This window comes from Hydra viridissima, unplaced genomic scaffold (genome assembly GCF_058129835.1).
Source record: "Hydra viridissima isolate aposymbiotic clone 2 unplaced genomic scaffold, HvirCarnegie_v1 scaffold_12, whole genome shotgun sequence".
In the NCBI taxonomy this organism is placed as follows: domain Eukaryota; kingdom Metazoa; phylum Cnidaria; class Hydrozoa; order Anthoathecata; family Hydridae; genus Hydra; species Hydra viridissima.
Window position 1 is genome coordinate 6,868,790 of NW_028324311.1, and position 27,547 is coordinate 6,896,336.

At 26.1% G+C, this 27,547-nt stretch overlaps 1 protein-coding gene and 1 long non-coding RNA gene across 2 annotated transcripts in view; one reads left to right on the top strand and one right to left on the bottom strand.

Moving 5' to 3' along the window:
* Positions 1-725: 725 nt before the first annotated feature.
* LOC145194477 (importin-4-like) overlaps positions 726-27,547 on the bottom strand; it is a 32,577-nt gene continuing 5,755 nt past the window's right edge. Inside the window, exons 4-38 of the mRNA XM_090069357.1 lie at positions 25,124-25,203; positions 22,917-22,958; positions 22,761-22,791; positions 22,012-22,113; positions 21,869-21,916; positions 20,012-20,100; positions 17,836-17,878; positions 17,565-17,630; positions 16,899-17,000; positions 16,713-16,796; positions 16,097-16,231; positions 15,958-16,011; positions 15,506-15,615; positions 15,107-15,141; positions 14,913-14,986; positions 14,625-14,772; positions 13,461-13,531; positions 12,349-12,394; positions 8,792-8,850; positions 8,573-8,630; positions 8,232-8,311; positions 7,991-8,034; positions 7,403-7,514; positions 6,736-6,830; positions 5,158-5,235; positions 4,819-4,876; positions 4,555-4,660; positions 3,519-3,709; positions 3,062-3,256; positions 2,913-2,966; positions 2,663-2,817; positions 2,428-2,563; positions 2,243-2,347; positions 964-1,039; positions 726-880 (exon numbers count right to left, since the gene is read on the bottom strand). Of these exons, the coding sequence (XP_089925483.1) occupies positions 777-880; positions 964-1,039; positions 2,243-2,347; positions 2,428-2,563; positions 2,663-2,817; positions 2,913-2,966; positions 3,062-3,256; positions 3,519-3,709; positions 4,555-4,660; positions 4,819-4,876; positions 5,158-5,235; positions 6,736-6,830; positions 7,403-7,514; positions 7,991-8,034; positions 8,232-8,311; positions 8,573-8,630; positions 8,792-8,850; positions 12,349-12,394; positions 13,461-13,531; positions 14,625-14,772; positions 14,913-14,986; positions 15,107-15,141; positions 15,506-15,615; positions 15,958-16,011; positions 16,097-16,231; positions 16,713-16,796; positions 16,899-17,000; positions 17,565-17,630; positions 17,836-17,878; positions 20,012-20,100; positions 21,869-21,916; positions 22,012-22,113; positions 22,761-22,791; positions 22,917-22,958; positions 25,124-25,203 (3,066 nt within the window). The 3' untranslated portion in view covers positions 726-776. The remainder of the gene's footprint in view (positions 881-963; positions 1,040-2,242; positions 2,348-2,427; positions 2,564-2,662; positions 2,818-2,912; positions 2,967-3,061; positions 3,257-3,518; positions 3,710-4,554; positions 4,661-4,818; positions 4,877-5,157; positions 5,236-6,735; positions 6,831-7,402; positions 7,515-7,990; positions 8,035-8,231; positions 8,312-8,572; positions 8,631-8,791; positions 8,851-12,348; positions 12,395-13,460; positions 13,532-14,624; positions 14,773-14,912; positions 14,987-15,106; positions 15,142-15,505; positions 15,616-15,957; positions 16,012-16,096; positions 16,232-16,712; positions 16,797-16,898; positions 17,001-17,564; positions 17,631-17,835; positions 17,879-20,011; positions 20,101-21,868; positions 21,917-22,011; positions 22,114-22,760; positions 22,792-22,916; positions 22,959-25,123; positions 25,204-27,547) is intronic.
* LOC149881013 (uncharacterized) lies at positions 1,306-13,596 on the top strand. The gene is made up of 3 exons (XR_016445803.1): positions 1,306-1,439; positions 11,485-11,627; positions 12,909-13,596. It is a non-coding gene; the product is annotated as an uncharacterized LOC149881013 (long non-coding RNA).

Sequence of the window (27,547 nt, forward strand, 5' to 3'; positions counted from 1 at the left end):
ACGTTGAATTTTAAACTTAAATTTTTTTTAAAAACATTTTCAGAGATGCTCATACACGTGGTCTTTAAAAAAAACAAATAAGACTACTTTTTCCGATGTTTTATAGTCATAACAGCCGCTATGTTAATTTCAATAGAACTTTTACAAAATGCTCTAGGGTTTGACGCAAATCAACTGCAATTACGTTTACATCACCTTTCGATAAACGTGATACCTACAGCCCAACTTTATATATGGGTGTTGAAATACATACACAACACCTCATGCATATATATCCACTTCTTCAACATCGCATGCATAAATTTCATTTGTTGGATTCGAAAAACCATATCGGGCGCAATAACTTTTTTTTTTTCTTGCTCTATTAGATATTTCAACATTGATCATGAGTAATCTTTATCATTACTTTTTAATCGACTGATTATTTAAAAACCATAAAATTTCTCTTTTAAAAGGCGGAGTACTCTACAGGAAACTACTCTCCCAAATTTTTTACGTAATAACGGTATATTTGAATTTTTTTAAAAAAAGAAACATGTTTAAAAAAAAGATTTTTTGGATTCAAAGGAAATAATTGTGGACACTCATTTGATTTAAAATTTATTAATTGTGGACTTCATACAAAAAAGAAAATTCTCATAACACGTTTACTATTTTCAGCTTAAGAACTATAAGCGGTACTCATGGTATGACAGTGACAAAACTGGAGAAAAAAAACAAAACAATTTTTATTTACTATCAAATTATATTTATTTTTACCAGTAAAATAACGACATTTATATTTTTTGCTGAACTCCCAATGTTGATATAATTTGGTGAAACTCTAATGGGAATTTCCTTTGGATGTCTTCAACAACAACTTTCAAATTTTCGCGAGTATCTAAATTTAAAAAAAAAAGGAGGAAGTTCAACTTACGATCAAATTTAATGATGTTAAAAGCATCATTAATAATATTAGTCAACCTTGTTCAAGCCCTGACTTTTCGTTGCTTTGAGCCTCAATAAACAAAGGAATAAGCTTTTGTAGGTAAGGCAACAGCTAAATGGAACAGAAAAATCGTCATCAAATTATTCACATTTTTTAGTTTTTTTTGTCTTTCTTTTTATAAAGCTATTTTTGCAATAGAAAGTAAAAAATATACTCAAGAAAGATAAGCATTCGAAACCGCCAGAATATTGTAAACAAAAACAATGCGCAAAATAAACGAAAATAATTCGATTAATGGAAAAAATCGCTACCAATAAGAGTTCTTCATCACAGGTATAATTGCAGAAGCGATTTTTCAATTAAGTTGGGCGAATAAAAAAGTTAAGATTATCATCAGTTCATTCTTTATTATAAACAACAGTTTACTTCCACGATTGCATGGCTGAGTGATGGTGAAAAATTAAACAATGTAAGAAAAGATAAGAGAAAAAACAAATATGCAATATGCAAGGTATTGCAATCTATGTAATTAACATATATATATTTTTTTATTTTCGATTCATGTCAAATAATTAAATGAATTTTAAACTTGATTCATTTCAAATGACTGATACAGAAGTTTGTACTTTATTCGTTGAAAAAACAAAAAAAAAAAACCCAACGCCGATGTGTTTACATTTTTTATAAAAGATTTATAAGTTTAATTATGATTTATAAATGTTTCGAACTACTCTGCATGATAACTCAATATAGTCTTTTTTTTTTTTTCACATACTGCAATAAGCAAAGCCTCAATATTAGAATAATAATTTGTAACGAGTGAATCTGATAAATTACATAACAGGTATTGCTGTATATTATTACAATGAAACAATAAAATATAACGGCGGTTTTAAAGATAATTCCAGTACCGTACAAATATCAAAAAAACTATCAGTGACGCAGCCAGCGGATGGAGTGAGATGAATTAGGGGGTACAAAAATTTAGCAAAAGAAAATAAAGAAGATCAAAATGCTGAGAGAGCTCCACAAAAAACTGGCGAAATGACACAGATCTACCTTTCAAAAATAGGGGGCAAAAAAACTAAAACAAATAAACAGAAGAATAGTCATTCATAAAGTGGGGAGAAAGTTACAAACAATGTAAGAAACTAAAAGAATGTGAGTTTTTTTACTTTCAATCATCGTAACATCTTTGAAAGAAAACTCTTATGATCTTGAAAGTTATTTCTTTTAAAATGATAATTATTTTAAAGATTATCTTAAAATAAAAAACATATTCTCTTTTTCGGAAAAAGGTAAAAACGAACTTACTATATTACTATCTACTTTATATAAATTTGCTAGACACTTCATTACTGTTTCATTTTCTCTTTCATCTTCCTTAATTGGAAGACAATCAATTAATGCCGGCAAAACCTAAGAGGAACATTCATATACATTTAATGTTAAAAATTCTTAACATATAATATAGGCACATTATATATGAAGCAAGTTGCCTGTTGCATTGGTAGAGATTCCCTTGATGCCATGATCATTCTTGAAACAGCACCACAAACATTATCTTGTACAAGTGGAGGCTGTTTTTGCAAAGCCAACACATTAAACAAAGCTTGCAGAATGTTAACATAAAAGCTAGAAAACAAAGGAAGAGTGTAGCTATGTCATTTTACTACATATATACATTACTTACAAACATACCAACTTTAATTAAAACAATTAGTTGAACAATACATTTTTGTGGCTTCTCCACCATGTTCACAGAGAACACCAAGGCCAAAAGCGGTATTACTTCTCACTTCTTCGTCATCATCTTGCAGAAATTGTATTAACCACGGTACTAGAGTCTGCACATAAATCATGGTTGATATACCCATAGCTTGAATTATCTGATGCAAAGAAGATATTTACAAACGTTTGAAACTTGTTGAAAATTAAAAATTAATACATCTATTTTATAAAATTGATCTTCACAAATAAATACCTCTGCAATTGTTCCAACAGCAAAAGATTTTTCAGCCGCTGTACTGTTTTTTTTCTGTAAGGAATTTCAAATATTCAAGACATTTTCCACTTGAAAATTTAAAAAATAAGTAAAGATATGCACAAATAACATGTTCAATTGTTGCTTACAGATTTCTTTAAAATTTCTGGAAGAATGATGTTAAAGTATTTTTTAAAGTTTTCCCCGCCAATAGCTTCAGCAAAAGAAGGTAGCAGATCTCCAGCTTGCTCTACTAATATATGATCCAATTCAGCTAGAGAATCTTCCTCATCCATTGAAGCATGATTGCTTTCCTCATCATCCAAAAACTGCTGACAATGAGTCTTAAAAGGTGAGATAACAAAATTTGCAAGGATAACGTAAATGTTTGCAAACTTATTTATTTCCTTTATAGTTTGTAAATCAATATTCAGTTTGTAAATCAATATTTAAATAAACTATAACAAATTCATTAATAAGCTTTTAAAACTTTATTTAGAAACTAATAACTAGTAACAAGAAATGTATAAAAAATGTAATCATAATGATGTGCCAGATTGTTGCATATGTAGAAAGCAAGAGTAATGAAGAAGACTTTTTCATTACCTTCCCTTGGATTAAATTTAATATTGAATTAGCCAGGTCATCAACATACTGCTGCTCTACAAAAAGATCTCCTTTCAGATTCTTTATTAAATCATTAAGAACTTCCACAGTTGCAATTACCACTGACCTATCATCATCTTTGTTTATCACATTTAATGCTGTTGGAAGGCTTCGGGCAATACACAAATGGGCTAAAGTTAAGTTACATAGTTGATACTTTAAGAATTCTTACCGAAAAAAAAATTAAGGTAAATATTTAAAAGAACAAGACTATTGTTGTGGTCAGAATGACATGCTATCAAATATTTGAATAAAAAATCTTTAAAAACTTTGGAATGAACAACTTTTAACATGTTTCAAACTTTTTTCAAAAAAATATATTTCTCCGAACGCTATGAATTTTGTAAATGTAAGGTCAGAAAATGTTTTGAAATGTAAGGTAAGAAAATGGAAAGTTTCAAAAAAAACAAAACTTTTTTTTAATGTGGTAGAAACTTTCAGTGTAGCATGAGATATAGTTACAATTCACTTATCAAAACTTTGAAACATGAATAAGTATTTTTGAAACATGAATAAGTATTGTTTTCACCAATACTGGGCTCAATAATCTGATAAGAGGATTAAGTGTCTTAAATGAAAAATCATGAAAAAAGTTGACTTTACATTAGTTTATTAAAAAAATCCAATAAATTAACAACTTACTAATTTCAACAAAGAAATTAATTGCTCAACATTTTTCCTTAAAATAAACTGGTCAATTTTATTTAAGCCTAGGTCTTTGTCACACTAGCAATAAATATTTAGTTTTATGATGTGTTAGCATATGTACAAAGAATCAATATCATTTTCAAAATATATTACTTAATACATAAAAATGTGGTGATATTGTTAATGAGCAATTTCTTGGTGTGGTGAAAGATTTTTGACTTTGAAGTTTTTTATTCAAGAATGATTTTTTTTCCATAAAAATAAAGCTTTAATTTTTATGGGTTATTATTTAAATCTATAGAAATTACAATTGTTGGTGGTGGCTTACCAAATGATAAATCAGAAATACTATTTTCTTTTAGCTGTTTATAAATAACAGATGTAAGTCGGCAGCAAGCTGTTACTGAAGCTTTACGTACATCTTCATGAGGATACTATAGCATAAAATAAGTTTAAATAAAATTTATATTTTTTACCACAGGTAAAAAAATTTATTGTAAAATATTTTTCAATACCATTTTTTAAATTAAAACAAAATTAAAAAAATTGGGAAAAATAAGTTTCAATTATCAAAAGTTTTTATAAACCTCACATCTACTAATAGAAATATTTCTTTAAATATTTCTTCCATGTAAGACATCATTGGTTTTCTAAAAACGAAATATAGATTTAGTAAGATTATCATACTGCAATCAGCTTAGAATTCTTTTCAGCAGACTATTAAAAGTTGAAACTTGATAGTTCATCTATTCAAAATAAAAACAATTCAGATAAATTTATAGTCAACAAGACATACTAATTTTTTTGGCAATCATATACCTTCATTGGAAGTAGTATTTCCTTAATGTAGTGTGTGTATGTGTGTGTGAATGTGAGTGTGTGTGGATGAGTGCGTTTATTTGCATGTGTTATAAATACAAATTACTTTTACCCAACATTTTCAGATAGTTCTGCAAGTGAGTTTATAGTATCTTCCTTTTCATCCATATATGCATTCTCTACTGTATATCTAGAAAAAAAATGTTTAACTAAAATGCACATAAACCTTTATATGTACAGTATGCTTTAATAATTGATACTCTAGCAAATGCATGTTGACCAATTAATCTTATGCCAGCATGCTTTTGCTAGAGCCTCAATGACTTTGCAAATAATTGACTGATTTTAAAACTTTGTGTCATTTGAACAAGCATTAAATGAAGCATTACTTGTGTAAAAATAATTTTGTTTATTACAAATTAGGTATCATAAATTATATAAATTATCTATATTCTAATAACAGTTCAATTTTTATATGTCAAACAAATTATATTTTTATGACAAACATTTAGTTAAAATATATAGGAAGAAATTATTCAAATACTAATTTATCATTATTATTTTGTTGGACCAACCTTAGCAGCAGTTACTGCTAACATTCAATTATTCATCAAACTTAGTAAATTCTGGTTAAATTCAGGACTCATTGTCCCAGGCTTATGAAAACCCCTTTTGAGGCAATTTTTATTTTTTGGAGGGTTATTTGAATGGTTTGGTCAATAGAATCCCAAAGATAATAAATTTGATTCACATCTAAAAAAACAAATAGAAGATTGAGGTGGCTGTTCAGGTCTATTTATCTTACTTTTCTTATAATATACTTTAATGTTCTTTTCGGTATGTTTTGGATCATTATCCTCTTATTCAAATTTTTGTTTTAGTCTTGATTTTCTTGCTAAATATTGGAGATTTTTTTGCAAGATCCTAAGGCATACTTCCATCATTGATTCCATTAATAAACTTGAAGTTACCAACCCCAGACCAAACCATAGAACTCCAGATCATAACTCCTCCATCACCATGTTTTACCATAAGTTTAAATTTTTTAGTTTCAGAGTTTCTCCATACTCACAACAGCTCTCAGATTTGAAGATACTGAATTTTTACTCATCTGATCATAGGACACTTCTCCAAAAGTATTCTGGCTTGTGCAAACTTCAACCATTTTTTTATTCTTATTGAAATACAGCTTCTTGACAGCATAAAGTGTTGCTTTTTAAGTCTCTTGCAACTACAGACATACTAGCTGTTATTCCAAGTTCCTTTCAATTTCTATTTGAATTTTAAGCACACTTATTGAGAGATCAATCTTTATTTTCTAAAATATTTGCCTTTCATCATAATCATTAAAGTACTTTTGCAACCTTGTCCTGGGAGATGCTCCAATTTTCCAGTTTTCTTACACTTTTTAATAATGCTCTGCACTGTGGTCTGAAGAAATTTGATGCACCATACTGATTGTATGAATAATTTTGAAGGATACTGTATAATAATAGGTTAACAATAGGCACATAAAACTTTAGAATATTTTTATTTTTTAACTTTTAAAATATTTAAAAGCTAAAATAAAAATTATGTAAATAAAACCTTTAGAAAAAAAAAAAGAAAAATAAATTTTCTGACTTTTTAACAACAAAAAAAAGATCCTTATTAAAAATCTTCACACTTCCGACAAATCATATTTCCTAACCCTGATATATTTTCTTCATCTTCATCATCTTCTATATCTTCTTCATTTGTATCATCTTCAATCAGAAACAATGGATCACTACTGGTTTCTGTAGTCTATAGGAAAAAATCTTAACTTCAGTTATGACCAGAATAAAAAAGATAAGATATTTCTGTTACTCTTTCTATTATGTCATAACCACACTGATATAATAAAAAAAATATCATTAGAGGCAATTACTAATCTAAAGTCAACACATCGTCAAAAACTATTTATACATACTAGTTAAACAACCAAATATTTATATAAATTTAACAACCCTATGATCAATAATTAAACACTGTGCTGAATATTCTGGAGATGGGAGAAATTGAATATTTAGCACCAACCCAAAAAAAAAAAAAAAAAGATTTTTGGAAATGAAGTAGAGAAAGGTTTTCTTAGCTGAAAAAGCTTTATTTATAGTGAAAATTGAGTTTCATTTTAATAAACTAATGAAAAGTATATTTTCCTTGTATTTACTCCAACCAGAAAAAAAAAAAAGTTGTCATAACCAGAAAAATGTGAAGTGCTGAACAGAAAAACATTTTTCTTTATGAAATATCATTGTTGGTATAAAATACTTAAAATAAAACAAATTAAAAAAATGAATGTTTGATGATAAAAAAGAAATCCCCATCAATCTTACCACAATTCCTTCTGTTGAGTTTAGAGACAATATCATTGCTTGAATTATTGAAGGCAAATAGGATTCCATTTTTTCTTTCAACACAAAAGAGACAGCTGAGAACAAACCATATCTTAAAAAAAAAATCAAAATTATATACATCAACTCTAATATCTACAACGAAGTTGAATAAAAAAGTGTATTAAGAAAACTATTTATATCATACAGCATTCTGTTAGAGGCTGATAACACATATACAGTATATATGTATTATAGAAAGACTAAATGGTGCCTGGGATTTAATCAGAGTTAATTGCTGAAATATTTGACTAAAATATTTAAACTAAAAATTTCATTAGAAGTTCACTTTCATGGTTTTGAGCATAGGGAATTCATAAACATTTTTATCTTAATCAAGGCCATTTGAACTCTCATCATTAACAGTATTTACTAACTTTTGTTTTCACAGATTTAAATGGTTTTAATGTCTTTTATAAAACCACTAAGTTAGATTTAAAAGTATAACAATAACAAAATTATTAAAATTTGAGTATTTTGGAACAACCAATAAAATATTCTACTCTTTCCCACATTTAATAGTCAACATACGTGCATCTTTTTAAGTCTGGATCTTCACAGTCTTCTATAATTTTCTACAAATACAACATGTTACAAATATGATGATTGAGTTTTAACAGTATTTAATATTTTGTTTTGATCAAATTTAAAAAATGAAAAGTAATTTGGAAAAAGTTAAAACAATAACTTAACATAGCAGTAAAAAAAGTACAGAATAATAAAAGAATAAAAAAGTAATAATAATGATTCATTAAATTTCAAACTCAATTACCATGCCAAATTGTACACATTCTTCTGCAACAGGAAAAAATATATCTGGTTTAATATTCCTTGCAAGTGCACCAAGAGTATCTATAAACATAATAAACATTTTACAAAAACAAACTATTGTACTAAACTTTGGCAGTTACCATTTATTAATAATATCACACTGAATTAAAATTGTAAGCCAATCTTTTTGACAAATACATTAACTGATTTTTCACTTATCGATGGGAAAAGAAAAAAAAATCTCAAAAGGAAAAAACAAAATAAACCACTTGTTCATAAAAAAGCTCTTTGTTGAGAACTTAAGAATCTACTACTTTTATATTACATATTGGGCATACATACCAACTGACTGTGCTATTATATCCAAATTTTCTAAGGTTGGAGGTTGTTGTAAATATATCTAAAGATAAAGAGGTTAGTAGCTATCACACAAGAAGAGAAAAAAAAAATCTGACTAAATTTCAAAGAACTTGTGTTTTACAATTTCTCATTCTCTTAAGTAACTCAAAGTGTTCCTTTTACTTCTATTGAAAAAATTATTATCAGCAAAAATAAACATACTTTCAAATACTCCATGATAACGATAAAATAGTTTGAGAGATGTTCTCCAGCTGATGTAGCTAAAAATGATACAATTTAGATATCTAAATAAAATTTTAATAAAAACTGATTGTTTCTTTACTTTATTTTCTTGATTAATTTTTTAACTTTGAAATAATTATTTTAGCACAAAGAAAACTATTAATTTGAGTGTCAACAGGAGTTTAAGATTATTTTTCATTTACAGCACTAAAATAAAATTTTAAATTCATACATAAAATTACAATTTTATGTATAAACTTGTTAATGTGAATTAGTTTCTGAAATTTGTAAGTGAAGTAACCTAAACTTAACTTTATAATTATGGATTGGATTACCCCCTCTAACCTAAATAATTTCTAGCAGTTTTCTATTTATTTTAGTTTCAAATCTCTTGTGAAAAAGTGTGTTTTTCTCTACTAACTACCAATCTCTAAGTTATTGTATTATAAATTAAAAGCTAGAAGAGTAAATTTAGCTGTTTACCTTTTATGGATATCAACTACAGAAACCTTTACATATTTAAAAAGAAGTAATCCTTGTGGGAATGGGGAGCTAAAGGTACTTTTAACGATCTTTATCCACTCACATTCTTTTCCCCTTTTTCTTTCCTATATTTTCATGAAAAAAAAAAATCTTAGATGTTTTTTGATATTCTACATTGAATTTATCTGGAGTTGCAGTGCAAGTCTTCCTCTTCCTAGCAAGATTACTAATTAAAACCAATTTTTCTTCTTTCTACTTAACAACTTTTGCAGCTGATCAGCCTCACCACTGTAAATCAAACAGTGCTGTTGCCAATCTCATAAGTTAAGCATTTGTAGATCATTTATTTATTTATTTTTTTTTTACAAATTATTAACAAAATTCATGAAAATAACTCTTGTAATGATATACTTTATTTCTACAAAATGAAAAAATGTAAAGGAAAAGTTTTTTTTCATTATTTTTTTAAATTTCTAAAAAGAAAAAATACTTTCTTAGCAGCCTCTATAATAACTTAGAGTTTTTATATACAAATTATATTTACAATGCTGTTTCTAAAATCATAAAAATTAAAATGACTATAGAAAATCAGATTGATGGGTCTAAAATTGGATTTTGACAAACCTGAAGAAAACATAAAGCAAAAGAGAAGGTTACTACTCAAAACATAAAGCAAAAGAGAAGGTTGCTACTCTTACTAAAGTTTTAAGAAGTAAATTTTTCTATAGAATCTAATATTAGTTGGCATTCTGAAAGATTTCTATTGCAAACTACTATATAGTTGGCATTCTGAAAGATTTCTATTTCAAACTACTACAATGTTCTAAGGTGTGAACTTGTGGACAGTAAAAAGTAAATAATCTGGTAAGAATTTTGTCCATGTTCAGAAAACATCCAATTTGTATTAGATTTGGTAAAATCGCATTGTGTACATCCAACAACAGCATTTAACAGGATTTCAATAGAGGGTTCATTCTTTAAATTAACCATTAATGTTATCAATTGTGAAGAAGAAAATGATTCAAATTTTTAGCTAAAAATTGGTGTACAATGCAATTTTTAGCTATTTTTGAAGATATTAATAAATGTAATTATAACATAAGAGCAATTATACTATATATAACTGTGTATATTCCTTATTAATACTTTTTGTTTTCTAACAATCTTATGGAATGTTTTTGATGCATTTAAAACTGTTTAAATGCTTTTGGCTTGAAATGTGGACATAAAACTTCTGTGATATAAAAAATTGTAGTTTTTCAATTTAAACTACAACCTGCAGCTACAGGAGCTAAAATATAAAATCTAAGTAGTTTTTTCTTCTTTCAACAAAAAAAAGTCGCGTTAAAAATAATTGCTTTAAATATAGATTAAAAAAAAAAACAGACAAACAAATACCATTTTGAAAATACACATTCTACTCTGTTATGTACATTAAACACCATAATCTAAAGGATGTTAGAGGAACATATATTTTTTAAATATTTATATATTTTTATGTAGTTTTTTTTATTGTCTAATTTATGTAAAAAAACAAACAAAAAAAAAAAAAACTATGTTCTCATTCTCATCAATCAAACTGGATCAAAGCTTATGTTTATCAATAACAAAAAACAATTTTTAAAATTTTTTAAAAATTGTTTTTTGTTATTGATAAACATAAATTACTATCAGCTAACAGTGTTTGTTAAATAAATTCTATAATATAAATTCATTAATTTGATTAAAGTGATTAACTTGAATAATTTTTAAGATTTAAGAGACAAAAGGAGCATGCAGATCATGGAGACAGTCTACTATCAGGAATTGTTGATTTTGGAGTAAAAATAATTTATTTTTGTTTTTTATATAAACTTCTATAAAAATATCAATTTCTAAAACTTTGACACTGAACCTTAGAATACTTTAGTCCGGTGAGATTTATTTTTTTTAAATTTCTTATGTAGCTAAAATGTTAATTAGACTGCTCTTTTGGTATAAATATTAATATTTAAAATCAATTTATCCAATTCCAATTCACTGCAAAGCAGTTGATAACTCCAAATCAGTTTAACTCAAAAATCAATATCAACTTTTGATAAATATATTCTTATTAACATTTGATTCAAATACCTGGCTTAAAGTTTAACTATATTTTTATTGATATCATAACACTAGTGTGTATACCACCATTTTTTTTAATTTTATAGATCAAGCATCATGAAAGTAATAGCTACTCCAACACTATGTTGCTTGATTCATCCCAATACACTTTGCTATTTTTGGTGGTGAATAAAACCTGAAAGCAAGTAGGAAACCAAGTTCTGAGTTCGCAAATAAAGAAGTTATTTTGGTATCAAATTTTATACACAATTCATATTTTATGTAAAAATTATATAGAGAATGAGTATTAGTAGATATATAGAAAGAGAAATCTGTTATTGAACCATTGAAACTGTTTATTCTTAATATCATAGTGACAAATCTAATAATAATGATTAAAATCAGCCAGGAGATTTTTCTTTGAGTTTGTAGTATTTCCTTAATACTAAAAGGAGATTAAATAAAACATTGAATTAAAATACCCTGATTTTAAGGGATCATTTGAATATTATCATCAAGACAACTTCCTTCTTTTAAACTATTTTAAAATTCACAGGGTATTTTAGCATCTTTATAAAGGACTTTAAACCAAATTGAAACAAACTAAGTACATAATGTTGGAAACTTTCCTAACAGAAAATAAAAGTTTCTTTTCAAACCTACGACATTGGTAATGTATATGGTGATATTAAAAATGAAGTATGCCAGAAAGAATTTTTTTTAAAAAAAATCTACAGAAAAAACCCTATTTCATTTTTTTCAAAAAATTCAGGTTGACCTTTCATCATTTCAAAATCTTAAATTGAGCCCATCTTCAATAATTAAATAAGGGGCAAGTTAAAAGCAGCAATAATAAATACCAAATTAACTGAATATGCATCCCATCTGATTGCTTCTTTTTACTGTTTTTTTTATATAAAAATATATATATATATAATTTTTTTAAACAAATTAAAAACAGTAAAATTTACCTAAAGCTCCAATTGCACTGATAGCAAGTTCCAGCATATGAGAATCCTTAAATGCAGTGTAAATGTTCAAAGTATTTAATAATTTAATAAAAACAATAAATATTGTAAGAAACAATTTAATAAGATTTTATATTAAAACTATATAGCAACCAAAAAACAGTGATCACTAAATAATCCAAAAACTATAAAAGATAACTAAAAGCAAATTATTTTCCCTAAAAAGATATTTGAGTCCTAAAAAACAACATAATCCCATCTTTGATGAGGTTGAGGTCTGGGCTGATTGCAGGATATTTCTAACAGACATACTCCATTAAGTTGCAGTCAGATTTTCTGATTTGCAGTTGAGTATTTCTATATATTTTTTGCTGTTGATTTTTCCACAAATTATCCGTAAATTAGATGTTCTTTTATTGTTGATGGTTCCCAGGACCATGACAACTAGTCCAAACCTGTTTTACTGAAAGTCTGCCTCTTTTTAGCCCATCTCCCAGTTTAGTTTGTGTATATTTGAAAAGAAATTATCACTGAAATTCCAATCATTACATCTTACTTTTTAGTGATCCTGACACCATTTGACTCGTTTTTCTTTGTGAACATTGGTGAAAGGGACCAGAACTTTGGTTGCACACTTTTGTATCAGCATTTTTAAACAACTTTTATTAATTGATGAACTAACCTGAGAGAAACTCCTAGTTACAATTTCTTCAAGCCTCTTACAAAGTCTTCAAGGGTTCATTCCAAATATTTGTGGTAAAGTTTTTAGTATTGCTAAGATCATTATTAAAAAGTTTCTGAATTAAAATTTTATCCTCTAAAATGATAACAAAGTACCATTTATATATGTTATTTGAGAAGCGCAATAATGAAACACATTAATAGTCTTTAACCAAAATAATAGTCACTGCCATATGTTACGGCGGAACGAAATATATATCATATACAAACCAAACAAATGTTTTTAAACTTACTAATATAGAAATATTAATTAAAAATAAATATACCAGTTATTAAGGCTATTACAAATTAAAACAGTAAATATAGTGAGATAACAATGACTAATGTGTTGCTTTAATGACAAAAGCTGAAAAAATGCGAATGTTCTTAAGTACCTTACTAATTTTCAGCAAATACAAAAAAGCTTCCATAAGTTTATCAGTGTATATATGAACAACCTCTTTGTCTGAAAAGAAACAAGAAAAAAATGCAACTCTAAAAAAAAAAAAAAAAAAAAAAAAAAAAAAAAAATCACCATAAATAAGTATGAATTATCTTTCAATATTAAAGAAAGATTTTTTTTTTAAAAAAAGAAAAACTAACAGATGGCTAAGACTGCCATCTGAAAAATTTTTATTATCAAATTTGAAGAAAAAACTTTATTTTAATAATCAGTCATTATTATAATCTTTTTTCCATTAAACAATTGAAAGCATTATCAGATTATTTCCACATGAGTTAACTACATGAATACATAAGCACAAATATATTTTCACCAGCCTTAAAAATTATTTGAATCCAAGCTATGATTATTTGATTTTTTTATTATCAAAGATTAACATGAACACAGATGTGAAAGGTAACTTGTTCCATATGTCATAGAATTTTTCCAGATACGGCTAAGTTAAAAAAACACCCACATAATGAAGTAAAAAACATACCTAGACTATGGTAAGTGTTTGAGACAAAACAAGACTTAAATTACTATATTAAATCACTTTCTATGAAAGAATTCCTGTAATACTTGCTGTAAGAATTTTTATTGAAAACTTAAGAAGCATCCAAGAAACATTCCTGGTTTAAAATCACTTATTGGACATTTGTAAAATGTCACTATAGAATTTCAATTATCGAAAATTGCTTAACAACAATTTACTATAGAGAAGCTAAATGTTTGTGATTTTCACTAAACTTCTCATCCTTTGGTTTGGTGGTGAAAATAAAAAATTATTTTTTAATTAGTATTATTAATTTAAAAAAAATTGATACAGAAAATAATATAGTTTAGATCATAGGTTTAAGCAAATTCACCTTTCAGGAAATCTGTTCTTCATTTATGTGCTACTTTGCAATTTTTAGTACTGTTCTGCAAAAACTTTTATTAACATAACATTTTGATAAATCGCAATACTTTCAATTGCTTACAGAAAAAAAAATTGCATCACCATTGCACACAAAATTTACAAAAGATTTTATTGGCTGTTATCCGTCTTATTAATCTGGGGATATTTTATAATTAAATGCTATTGCATTTCTGATATATGTATACATATAGATACCTAATCCTTCTGTAAACTTTTCCAAAGCATAAAACAGTTTAGTAATAGTTCCTTTGTGGTTTACATTAGGTAATGGATCATTGACAACTGTTTGCAGGAAACTCAAAAGCATAGGAATGACATCATTATGGAGTTTGCTTACATCAGGCTTCAAGAGAGAGTAATTAATTAGTGTATAGAATTTATTATCTCAAAACAAATCTAAAAATAAAAGGTATTGTTATGCAACGTGTTTTTAATTTAAGGTTAAAAACAAAAAAATTCATAAAACTTTATAAACTTTTACACCTGGACATGCTCAGCGTATTGGCCCAAAGCGAATAAGGCTGCGTTTCTTACAATAGTAGATTGATCTGATAGCCCTACACGCATAACACCCTCAAGATTATTACTTTATTATAATCATTGTTATCTATTAAAGGCTAATTTCAGTTTACTTTTCCATTAACAAAATTGTAAGGAAAGTTGAAATTTTTTCATACCTTTCATAGCAGTTTCCACAGCATTTTTTAAATATCTAAAGAAAAAGAATTTAAACATCAAAACAATTCATTATAAAAAATATCATTAAGATAGAATTAATCTTTTAAGATATCATGGAAGGAATATATGGTGATTACTTCACCTAAATCTATTAGCTAAAGCTTAGAATGACATTAACTTCAATAAAACTTTAATGGTAAAAAGTAAGAGAATTGTCCATATACTCTATTACTAAGCTGGCCATGAAATGCTAGAATAAGAAGATATAAAACAATATACTAGAGAAATTAAGGAAACTTTTTATGTAATAATCTGTTTGTTGAGATGTATTATTAGTAAACTATGAAGAACATTTTTGTAAAGTGGAATTTTTTGCAATTAAAACCTTTAAAAAAAACCTTGTTCGAATGAAATCAGCACAACCCTCTGCCAGCTCACCAAGAGCAATATATGCAGCTTTTCTTTCAAAATCATTAGCACTTACAAATAAAGCTGACAAATATTCCATCTAAAAAATCACATTAGCTCATATTTATCAAAACAGAATATTTCAAAAAATCACAAAAACTAGATTAATGAACAGAGAACACTTCAAAGAAACTACATAAAGTTTTGGTTAAAATAAAAAAACACTTTTAAATATATTATATAAGTTGCTGCTTAGAATAATAGAACTCTTTAAAAAATCACATAAAGAATACATTTACATTAGGAGAATGCTTGCAAAAAGATATTTTAAAATTTTGGAACTTAAATTTGTTAGAAAAAAAATAATTAAGTTTTAAAATTTAGAAATAAATTATTGAAAAAAGCTTTGATTTTATACAAAATAGAAATAAAACAAACTTACCAATATTGGTATGAGCTTAGCAGGTGGCGAATGAAGAGCCAGCAAGTCAAGAGCCTTTAAAATCATTTGTTGATATTTGTATTAAATGAAAAGAAGGTAAAACTAAGTAAATGATCAAATGTTTTATGAAAACTTTCACCTGGCTAGCAACTGATTGTAAACTATTAATATCTTTCATATCATCTTCATCTGTATCATCTTCTTCCTCAGGTAATGACATTAACAACAGCAACAGTGTAATTAATGGTTTAAGTAATTTTTCTTTTAAAATAATCTGAGAAAAAAAAAAAAAAAAAAAAAAAAAAGGAAAAGAAAAGAAAAGCTTTTGCAGATTTTTGAAAGTCTAAGTAAAAACAGCACTGATTTATTTGAACTTTTTTAACACATTAAACATATTTAGCTTTACTGTATTATCATATATAATAAATAAATATATTTATCATGAAAAATACATTTATTTTATGAACATAACCAAAATTTTATTTTATTCAGAAAACAAGTAAATGAATACAAAATTAAGAAAAATACACATTTGTAAAATTCCAATAATGAGTCTATTTCATCATTTGTAACTTTGGTTATTCATATCGATGAGGAATCACACTCATCAAATGTACCAAAAGTGTTAATTAAATTTTTTTAAACTCAATGTATAAATTTCATTTTTGAATATTCAAAATAAATCAAAAATGAACTCTACAGATATGTGCAATTTAGTATAGATGGGTTGTGCTTTAAAGAGAAATAAAAGATACCTTGCTTTTTCTACGACAAGCCCAGCAAACAAGATAAAGAGCTTTTATTCTAAGACCTTCTTCAAAATCATTGCAGCTAATTACCTAAAAAGTTTTATTACTTCACTTAAATAAAATGGATGGTTATTTCATTCTATTTGTTTTATTATTTATTGGTATGCAAACATTTTATATTTGAGCCACTACCTGCATGCAAAACTCTACTAATGATTTCACATAGGGGATAATTATTCCGACTTCTATTTGAACAAGCTCATCAAAAATATCCAAGGCTGCATTTGCTTTATCCTTAAATAAAAACATTTTCACTCTGCTAAAATCAAAAGTTTTATAGAATTATAAGTGCTATCATAGGGGCGTTAAAATAGCATTCTATAAACTGAGAAAAAGATTTTAATTTTATACAGCATTTACCTTTGTAGAGAATGCAGAAGCAATTTAAACTTATATAAACATTGAATACTTTTAAAGCATAAAACTCTGGTTATTCACTGGTGCCAAAATATTTGATATTTAATTTGATAATTTGACTTTTTTTGAGTTTTTTAAATCAATATCATTTGAGAGTTGCATTGTTTTTTCTTTTTTTGTTTGAAGGAGAAAAAAATTAAGTTAATAAAAAGCTTTGAAAAAAAAAGAAAGCTAAAAATGAACATAAAAAAGATGATTAAAATGCAAGAAATAAAAGTTTTTTTTTGTAATAACAATAATAGATAATAAATAAATAATAGTAAATAATAATAATAACAAAAACTTTACTACCAATGAAATAATATCGTGATATAACTTTTAAAAGGAAGACAAAACAAAGTTACACTTTAAAAAGCAAAATAAGAATGAAAAGAAAATCACCTCATCTTCTTTTAGTAAAATCTTTATTGCATCCATTATTTTTCCAAGCATTGGTTTTAATAAAACCTATGGAATAACAAAATTTGCTAAAGGACTTTAAAATTACAAATCTGTAAAAAATAGTTATATATTAGAATACAAAAAGAATAAAGTAAAAAATGATTTCAACATTTAAGTGAGAGCTATTTTTAGTATTTTAGTTTTTTTTTATTAGAAATTTTATCACTATTATTACTTTAAAAAAAAAACACATACAAAAATAACTCAATACCTCTTCATCAGAGCCAAAAAATTGAACTAGAGGACAAATACATCTAGAGAATAAGTACAAAGTTTATCTATTTCTAATCATCCTATTATAGAGATGAGACTTTAGTAACTATATAATCAATTTTAAATCATTTTAAAATTAATTTTGGTGAAAAAGTTTAAACTAGTAAAAAAATTTTCATCAAAATTTTGATGAAGAATAAAATAAATATGCTTAAGTCTCATATAAAAGGTTTCATAAAAAACTTTCAATTAAAGATAATTTAAAACTTAAAAAAGAGCAGCATTCTGCATAATTTAAAATTAACTTTAAATTTAATGACCTCTTGCCAGATAAAATGTTCATTTACTTGAAGATTGAAACTTCTATGATGATTACATAGGTGAAGGCACTGCAGTAAAACTAACTCTTTTAAATAAGTGAATCTTTGACGAATTGATTAATATTAAGTTTAAATACTGAAATAACAATTTATTTAAATTCTTTAAAAATTAAATTTCCACTCTTTAATGATAGTGGATCATGGCTAAAAGCAAAGTAATAGAAAAAGGAACTAGTACCTAGCGTTAAATATCAACTAGAGCACAGCCATACAATACAAGAGTATCAGTGCTAGGTAGAGATGCACTAAGCATTCAGTTCAGCTTAATTTGGTAAATGTTAGGCAAAAATTGCAGTTTAAAAATCATCACAGTTTTACTTCAACATATTTAAAAATTTTTTAAAATTACTAACTAATAGGCAAGAATGTGTGCCTACATAGAATTGATATAGAGTAAAATGTAGCTACAGAAAAGAATAGTATTTTTGCAACACAATTATTCTTAATATTAGCAGTCAAATAAAATACTGAATGAAAGAAAACTTAGAACAATTTTTTTTTAAATTTGGATAAAAAGTATTAAATTTCTTTAACAATCAATTATGTAGTTTTGCAAAATAAGTGTTACTTTCTTCAAATATCAAAATTTATTAAATATATAAAATAATTCATAAGGTTTTCAAGCTTCAGAGAAACTTTATGTATTCAGCATCAGGAAATACATCAGTATTCTTGACTCATGCCAAGAAAACTGATCTATGATATGAAGTAATTTAAAAAAAAAAAAAATCAGCTATTATATTATATATTAGCATAATCAGCTATTATATTATATATTAGCATAACTGTCTATTTATATATTAACACATTTTCCCTTAATTTAAAATTAAAGAGCTGTAAACTTGCACCATTGTTTATTTGAAATCCAGTTGCGGTAGATGTAGCAGTATGTTATTTTTATACAAAAGTAGTTGACGTAATAAATAATCACATACTACATTACAGCTCTCTGATTTTAAACAAGAAAAATGCATTAATACATCAATAGACAGTAATGTGTTAAAGCAGTTTTTGATTAAAGATGAATAATGATTATTTCAATAGTAAATTTTTTATATAATATATATAACAGTAACTTTTTTAATTATTAAGTATATTTCATTTTAAAAAATTGAAACATCTCATTCACCTATAGTATGGAGTCCATATTATAGGTGAATATAGTATGGAGTCCATACTAAGGACTGGGCAACTTAACTATTTGCCCTTTTGATTGAATACTTTTTAAGTAAGGGTTTCTTCATGATAAAAAACAACATTTAAATAACATTTTATAAATTTGACAAACAACTTGTAGGAAGCATATATTTGTAAAATGTATATTGCAACCTGTTTATGCTGACTCTCTTTAAAGCTTTTAAGGAAAGCTTTTATCTTTTTAATGCAAAGAAAGTTGCATCATAGTAAATTAAACTTTCCTTTTTAGTAAAATATTAAAAAAGTTAATATTGCACCTGCTAGTTTTTCTAAAACTGACAAGTGTATTATTAAAATATTTAGCATAACAAGAGCAAGTTTAATGAAAATATCATAAAAAGCTAAAGAAATTGAATAACTGAAAAAGCTATCGGCTAAAAAAAAAAAGATTGCAAAATGACATTCCAAATAATATACAGAAATAATCAATATATAATAGAGATAATCAACATATCAGTAATAAATCAACTCATTTTGAAGGAGATGAAAAGTTTTGCAAGCATTTTTCTGTTACCAATAAAAGTCAATCCATTAAATATTTTTAAATGTTCATTTCTTACTTGACAGCTTAATACTAACATAAAGTTTTCTAATTACCTTATAGCAAGATAAGGATTATTTTTAGACTCGCAATCAGATATCCCAGTTCTGAAGACAGGAAAAAGTTCTTTATACCATGGTTTTAACTATAATAAAATTAAATTAAAATAAAATCATATATTTATCAATTGTATTAATAATTATCCCATATAAACCTATGAGATTATTATGGGATAATTATCCATAAAAGGTAACTTTTGCTAAATCTTATTCAAAACACCAACTTTTTCCATAATTTTTAACTAGTGATGCTATTATTTGGCATTGGCATTTGCAAAAAACTTTAAATTAAAGTAACAAATAGGTGCAAAAGATAATTACTTAAATTTTTAGATGGCTTAATCATTTTAAAAAATTAATTTGCTTTTAAATCAATTCAATACTGACAAATTAACAAAGTCAATATTCTCTTAGACACAAGCAAGTTTTTTAGTGTTTACATGAAGGTTTGTTTATTTGCATGTTACTGTGCCGCTTAACCCAAAACTTTTAAACTCAAAAAAGTTGAACTCAAAGAGAACTAAGATCAGGGTAAAACAGTCATTTTGTAATTTCTAATAAAACAATCATTTTAATTTTTGAACTTTTTTTAGAAAAAAGGGGAGTTCCTGTTCCAATTAAGTTTACAAAAAGAATTGCTGGTAAGAACTGGTTATTGTTTGTATATGAAAAGGTTGTATGTATATCACAAGCTATTGCTTGTGATATACATACAACCTATTCATATACAAACCTGAAAGTGCTCTTTTCAGCATGCTCCTAGATTCAATAAGCAAAGGTGAAGTTGAGTTTACTGTTTGTCAAATGACACATACAACATTTGCCAAATAAAATTAAACCAGTTCCAACAATTATCAATTCTAAAAGAGGGAAAAATATTAAATGCTGTATATCAGATGCAGATACATTTCTTTTTACCAATGGTAACACATCTGAGAGTAAGTGTGACAGAAGATTTTACTGCTAAGTAAATCCCCTCAACCAAATAATATTGTTGCCACACCACTAGCAAAATCCCACTGCAACTTTTTTGGCTTTTCCCACTAAACTTTATATCAAATACACTTTACATATACAGTGGGGTGCAAAAAAACAAGACACTATACTTTATTAAAAAAAACAACAAGAAAAAACATTTTGACCATATTTATCATAAGTAACATAAAACAATTATGATGGTTATGTATAGAATATTAGAAAGAAGAAGCTAAGAGTTAAAATATTTTAAAAGTCTTAAGTGGCTTTAGTATTTTATTTACCATGGATTACTTTATGACTTGTGCACATTTCAACTGGCAATTCATTTCAACTGTTGAGAAATATTTTAACAAAACTTGTTGGCTTATGATCCTATAGAATTGAAATCAGGAGACTGCAAGCCAAAGTATAAATGGTATGAAATTGGACTCTAGATATCATTTATTCAATTGTACTGTATGCTTGGGACCATTATCCTGTTAAAATACGTAGTCACCATTTGGAAAAAAATCCTCTATACTAGGATTAAGTTGATTAAGATGTTGTGATACTCATGTTTTTTCTACTAACAGTTGAGATTTGTCATTTAAAACGCTTCTCGATACTTCTTTAAGACTTTTCTTGGTCAGCAGCATTGACAGTTCTTTTTATATCATGACTTTTTTTATCTTCATTTTTTTTTTTGCAATTGCTCCTTTTTTATATGCAAGTATTTCAGAGAAATTTGTCAAATGTGATTGGGAACTGTTTGTAATTTTGAGCTGAAACTTTTATCAAATTAGTTAAATAGAAGTCAAAAGTATAAAAAAATCTCTAAATATTACAATTCCATAAATTTGATGGTTCAGTAAAAATTCTTTCAATATAACAAAATACCTGTTCTCCAGCACTTTCACAAACAGCACATAATAAAGTAAATCCAACCTAAAAATATTAAGAGCTTTTAGTTGAAATACAAATACAAAATAATAAAACTGCAAAACTTTTAAATTATATAGATGCAAAAGGAAAAAACTTACCTCTCGTTCGTTAGCTTTGCCACTTTGAATGCATTGTGAGATAAATTGTAAAAGCTCAGGCCATGCATTATTAGCTAAGTCATGACGTGCTATTGAGCCAGCCTTAAAAAAAATAAAACAATTAAAAAAGGAGAGAGAAAAAAAATAAAATCCCATTAACTTTCAAGCAAATTAAATATTCAGCTGATGAAACTCAACTTTATAACATAAAGTTGACTTTATAAATTTTTCTTTTATATTTTTAAATCCCTATAGTCATAGCAATTTAAAAATATAAAAAAACAAATTTTAAAATTCTTAAGAATATTTAGGTAAGTTTCTAGGTAAATTTATAATCCTTTCTATAATGTTAACAACTTGTTTCTCAGGTGCTAGTTACTCATTTTACTTTTATTTATTTTCTACTTTTACTTTATTACATTAGTTAAATATATAGAATTGACAAAAATTTTACTAAAAATCAAAATGCTACTCTAATAACATAAATTAATTTAAATAAAATGTTTTAAAAAGTCCCTAAAGCAATTAGGGGCTCAATTATAGAAGTATGGTAAGCCATAGTTGCCTTGCTATACTACTATATGTTGAGCATTTAAATGTCTAATTTTACATCTACAATAAACAACTTGATTTTCTAAACTATTAAAATACATTTTAATATTAGTATAATGAAAAACTCTTTTATAATACTTTTTAACTATTTTAAACAAATTTTACTATTTTTTGTTTTAAAAGTGTAATGATCTTACCACTTGGCATAAAGATCCAAGTACAAATGGTCTAAAAATAAAAGAAATTACAAATAATTTCTATAAAATCAATTTGTAGTTCAACCGATAATATTGTCATATCAACATCATTATTGATGCTTTTTAAGAAAACTTGATTCATCAGTAATCACTTACATGGCCTCTCTTGTCACACAATTCAGAAGTAAAGATTTCAAACTATAAAGAAAATATAAAAAGAAATCTTTTATACAAAATTAACAAAAAAGCAACAAAATTAACAAAAAAGCGAAAGAAATAGTTTTTACTAGAACTATATTGCTTTACAAAAAAGATTTTTGGAGATTTTTTTCTTTTTAATTTTAGCATGTCCTGTAAGGAATGTAAAAAGTAGTAAAAACAATTTGATATTAGAAATAGATGAAGCTTTACATTGGTTGTTTGTTTTTAGTACAATTTTTTATTTTTTATGACAAAAATGAAAATAATGTAAATATGAAAATAAAAACATGCCATTTTTAGAAAAGTTGAGAAAAATCATAAAATTAAAGAGTAAAGAAGTTTAAAATCAACAAGTCAGATGGTCAAAGCTTTTAACTGGTACTACTGTTCCAAAGTCTTTCTTATTAGCAATAAGAATGTGTCTAAGAATTTTAACAATAAGGTAAATAAAAACAATTTGGTAAGGAAAACTTTGCTAAATATGAAACTATCATAATGGTAAATGATAAAAGTATAAAAACATAAAAATCATTTTATTTCATTTTAAAAGCAATTATGTTGTGAAAATCCACTCTTTATGTATGTATCTGTTTAGAGTGTCACACTATTTATTATATGATACCGTTAGCATTCTTACGTTAGAATAGTGGTGATTATGAAAGTGCTTGATGATTCATAATCACAAAATAACAACCTGTTAACATTCTTACATTAGAATAGTGGTGATCATGAAAGTGCTTGATGATTCATAATCACAAAATAAAAATAATTTTTTAATTAATTTTATTGTTAATAAATTGAATATTTTAATTTAAAAAAAAGTGAAGACTTTTAATATTTTATTTTGAGATTTATACTTTTTTTATAGAGACTTGATGTAAAAAAAAGCTATTGCTTATTCTTATTACACATACAAGTTATCTTTACAAGAATATTCTTGTAAACTAAATATTCCTAAATTTACAGTAGCCTACACAATTGATTTTAAATAGACCCAAAAACTGGGTCTAATGCAGATATAGAAACTGTTGTTGCAGATGTAACATCATTAAATGGTCTTACTTTCCAAAACTTAATTTCTTACTTTTCAAAAGTTTTTCTTATTTTCAAAATTTCTTATTTTTCAAGAACAGATGTCAAGTGGCACCAAAAATAACTGTAGATTATAATAATAGTCAAAAAATTATGGACACACTCAGTTGAACTTTTTGAGGGTTATAGTCCAAAAATTACTCTTGAGGTCACAAAACAAGAGAAAATGATTTTAGTGGCCCAGAAATATAAATATTGGACTATATACAAATCTAATTTCTAGGTGTTTGGCTGTAAAAGGCTGTACCTCCCATTGGGGTTAGATCTTTTGGGGAGCTTTTGTTAAGCCAGAAAATTATGCTGAAATTAAGAGGAGCACTTTTGGAAAATGAATAGAATAAGTTAGGTCAAGATAAACCACAAAATATTGTTAACAGAATTCAGTATTGAGAGCAAAGTGTTTTTGTTCTTTTTTTTAAGTTTTAAATCATTTTTAAATACTAAAAATATTTAAATATTAAAAACTTATTTCTACAACTTGTTTCTGAAATTAAAAAATAAAGTGATTGTTTAAGTTTGTTTATATTTTTTTGTTGTTGCTTTGATTATTTTTTTAATTACATGGGAACATAAAACAACTTGTAAATTTCTTTCTTTACTATTTATTCATTTTGAAAGATATACATGCATCAAGATGGCAAAACAAACACCAAAGATCTTAATTTAGTATTATCAAAAGTAGGCTGTAGATGAGATGCACTGGGAATAATTGTAACAGACCAAATTTTGATCACAAACTTTAGTAAAAAATTTAAGCATTTTTGGGAAGCATCTACCAGTAATGACATTACATTGAACCTTTACAATTGGCTCATTAAATGCTTGATAAATAATCAAGTTGATATCAATGCAAGCCAGTTAATTTGGTATAAAAGGATTATTTCAATTAAATACATCATTTGCAATATAATATAAATACAAAATATTGTTTTATTTATATTTATATTATTATAGCATGTTATATTTATATTGTATAATCGTATTTATATTGTATCATATTTGTATTTAGCTATCATATACTGTATTAACATAATGTATAACATATCTTGAAAGATTTATAAACGTTTTACCTATTTTTAGTTTCTTCATTAATGCCATTCCATTGTTTGACAATTCGGCGACGTAGAAGTATACAACAGTATTGACGTATCTATACACACAAAAAATGGTCAAAACAAGTTTACTTTGATTGTTACAAAAACAAAACATGGAATTTAGGGCACTGTTTGAAATTGTTTAATTTTCCATTCTAAAACTCTTTCAAAAATTAAAGGATAAAGATAAGTCCATGCAAAAATATCTAATTATTTAAAAAAATCCAATTTTTTTAAATAACTAGGTATTTTTATCTTAATTTTTATAGGCTTTTGCACAAAAAAAACAATAAATATGAATATCTCAAAATTTCTGCCTCTAACTGCAACTTCTAAAGATGAATATTAAATATTTTATTTCAAAAAACTCATGACTTCATTTTCTCAATACAAAAAGATGGCAGTTATTTATATATGTATATATATGTGTGTGTATATACAGTACTGTGAATAAATTTTAGCCCACCATAATTTTATAATTATTTTTGATTTTATTGTAAAAATATGAAAGACTTAAGAAGCAACAAAAATCAGGTTATATAGACACATATATTACAAACAAAGATATCTAGAAACAATTTAACAAAATATGATATAAAAAGAAAAAACAATACTTTGTATGTCCGCTTTTTTTGCATTGATCATAGAAGCAAATCTCTAGGGAACAGATTCATATAAATTTGTAATGAAATTTTGTGGAATATTGGCCCACTCTCTTTTTAATATTCGGAAATATTCTTCAACATTTTTGTGGTTGTATTCAGCCTTTTTTTTATCCAAATAATCCCAAACATGTTCAATAATGTTCAAATCTGGACTTTGAGGAGGCCAGTTCATTACTTCGAGAACTCCCTCCTCACACATGTCCTGTAAATACTTTTTTGCCATTTGGGAACAATGTTTGGGATCATTATCTTGCTGTAGAATGAAATTATTACCAATTAGTCTCATTCCAAATAGTATTGCATGAAGTCTTAAAATTTCTTTATACTGTTTTCCTGTCAGTTTGCCATCAATTCTGATAAAATCACCTACTCCAGATAATGAAATACAACCCCAAACTAAAACAGAACCTCCCCCATGCTTGATTGTTGGATGTAGACAATCAGGGCGATAACCCAGCTTTTAGTAAATGTTGTCGAATGCAAGATGAGGAAACATTATTCCCAGTCAGAGCATGAATATTTTGGGCTAGTTCACTGGCGGTTTTTTTCTGATTTCGCAGAGACACATTTTTAAAATACTTTATGTCATGTTTTGTAAGCTTTAGAGGTCTTCCACTTCAAGTTTTATCCTCAAGAGATCCTGTGTTTTTTTTATTTTTATATAATTCCTCTAATGGCTGTCCTTGAATATTTTGTTTTTCGGACAAATTGTCGTTGAGAATAACCTTCTTCATGAAAAACAGTTTTTTTACGTTCCACTGGTGGAAACTTACCCATTTTAGCACTTTAATAACAATAAACTTAATAATGCAAAAGAAAAAAAAAATACTTGAATTAAAACAAGTTTTGCTCTTAGAAAAACAAAAAAAGATGTTAAACACACATTATCTATGAAATATATTTGTAAACTGTACTATCATCTAATATGAAGCCTTCACAGCAACAAATAAACGAATAAACAAATAAACAAAAATGCAAACGCAAACTAAAAACAAACGAGCTGATACAAATTGGGTTCAGATCAGCATATAATAAAAATAAACATGTTAGATATCTAAATACAAAAATCTTTTTAAAATTTTGGTAAATATTGCTTTTGTTTGTTAAAATAGTGTTTAGTATTGTTTGAAGTAAGACATTACTTTATATAAAAAAATATTCAGAAGCTATTATTTAAAATATCTTAAAAAAACATGAGTTTTGATAAGTGGGCTAAAACTTATTCACAGTACTGCATGTATTATATATATATATATATATATATATATATATATATATATATATATATATATATATATATATATATATATATATATATATATATATATTCTAAATTACATTACTATGTAATAAATAAATCATTTTCAGTAAGTCAGTAAAACTTGAGACTTTGATTTGCCAAATGAAATTACACTAAAGCATTTTTTTAAAATAAAATATTTATAATATGCATAATTTTAACTAAATAAAACAAAATAGGATGGTACAAGAAGGGATGTATTCTCAGGTAATGCCCTTTGATAGTATGAAATGATTCCAAGCAGCTAATCAATTAGTATGTCAAATACTTCAAAAAACAGGTTTCAATATCCAAGTTTAATACCTACACCATGATGAGGAACTAATTCAATAAAAAATCTGGGTTTTTTTTGTATTCAGATAATCAGAATTATTTTGGGGAATATATATATATATATATATACACCTATTCACGAAAGTTTAAACGATTGCAGAA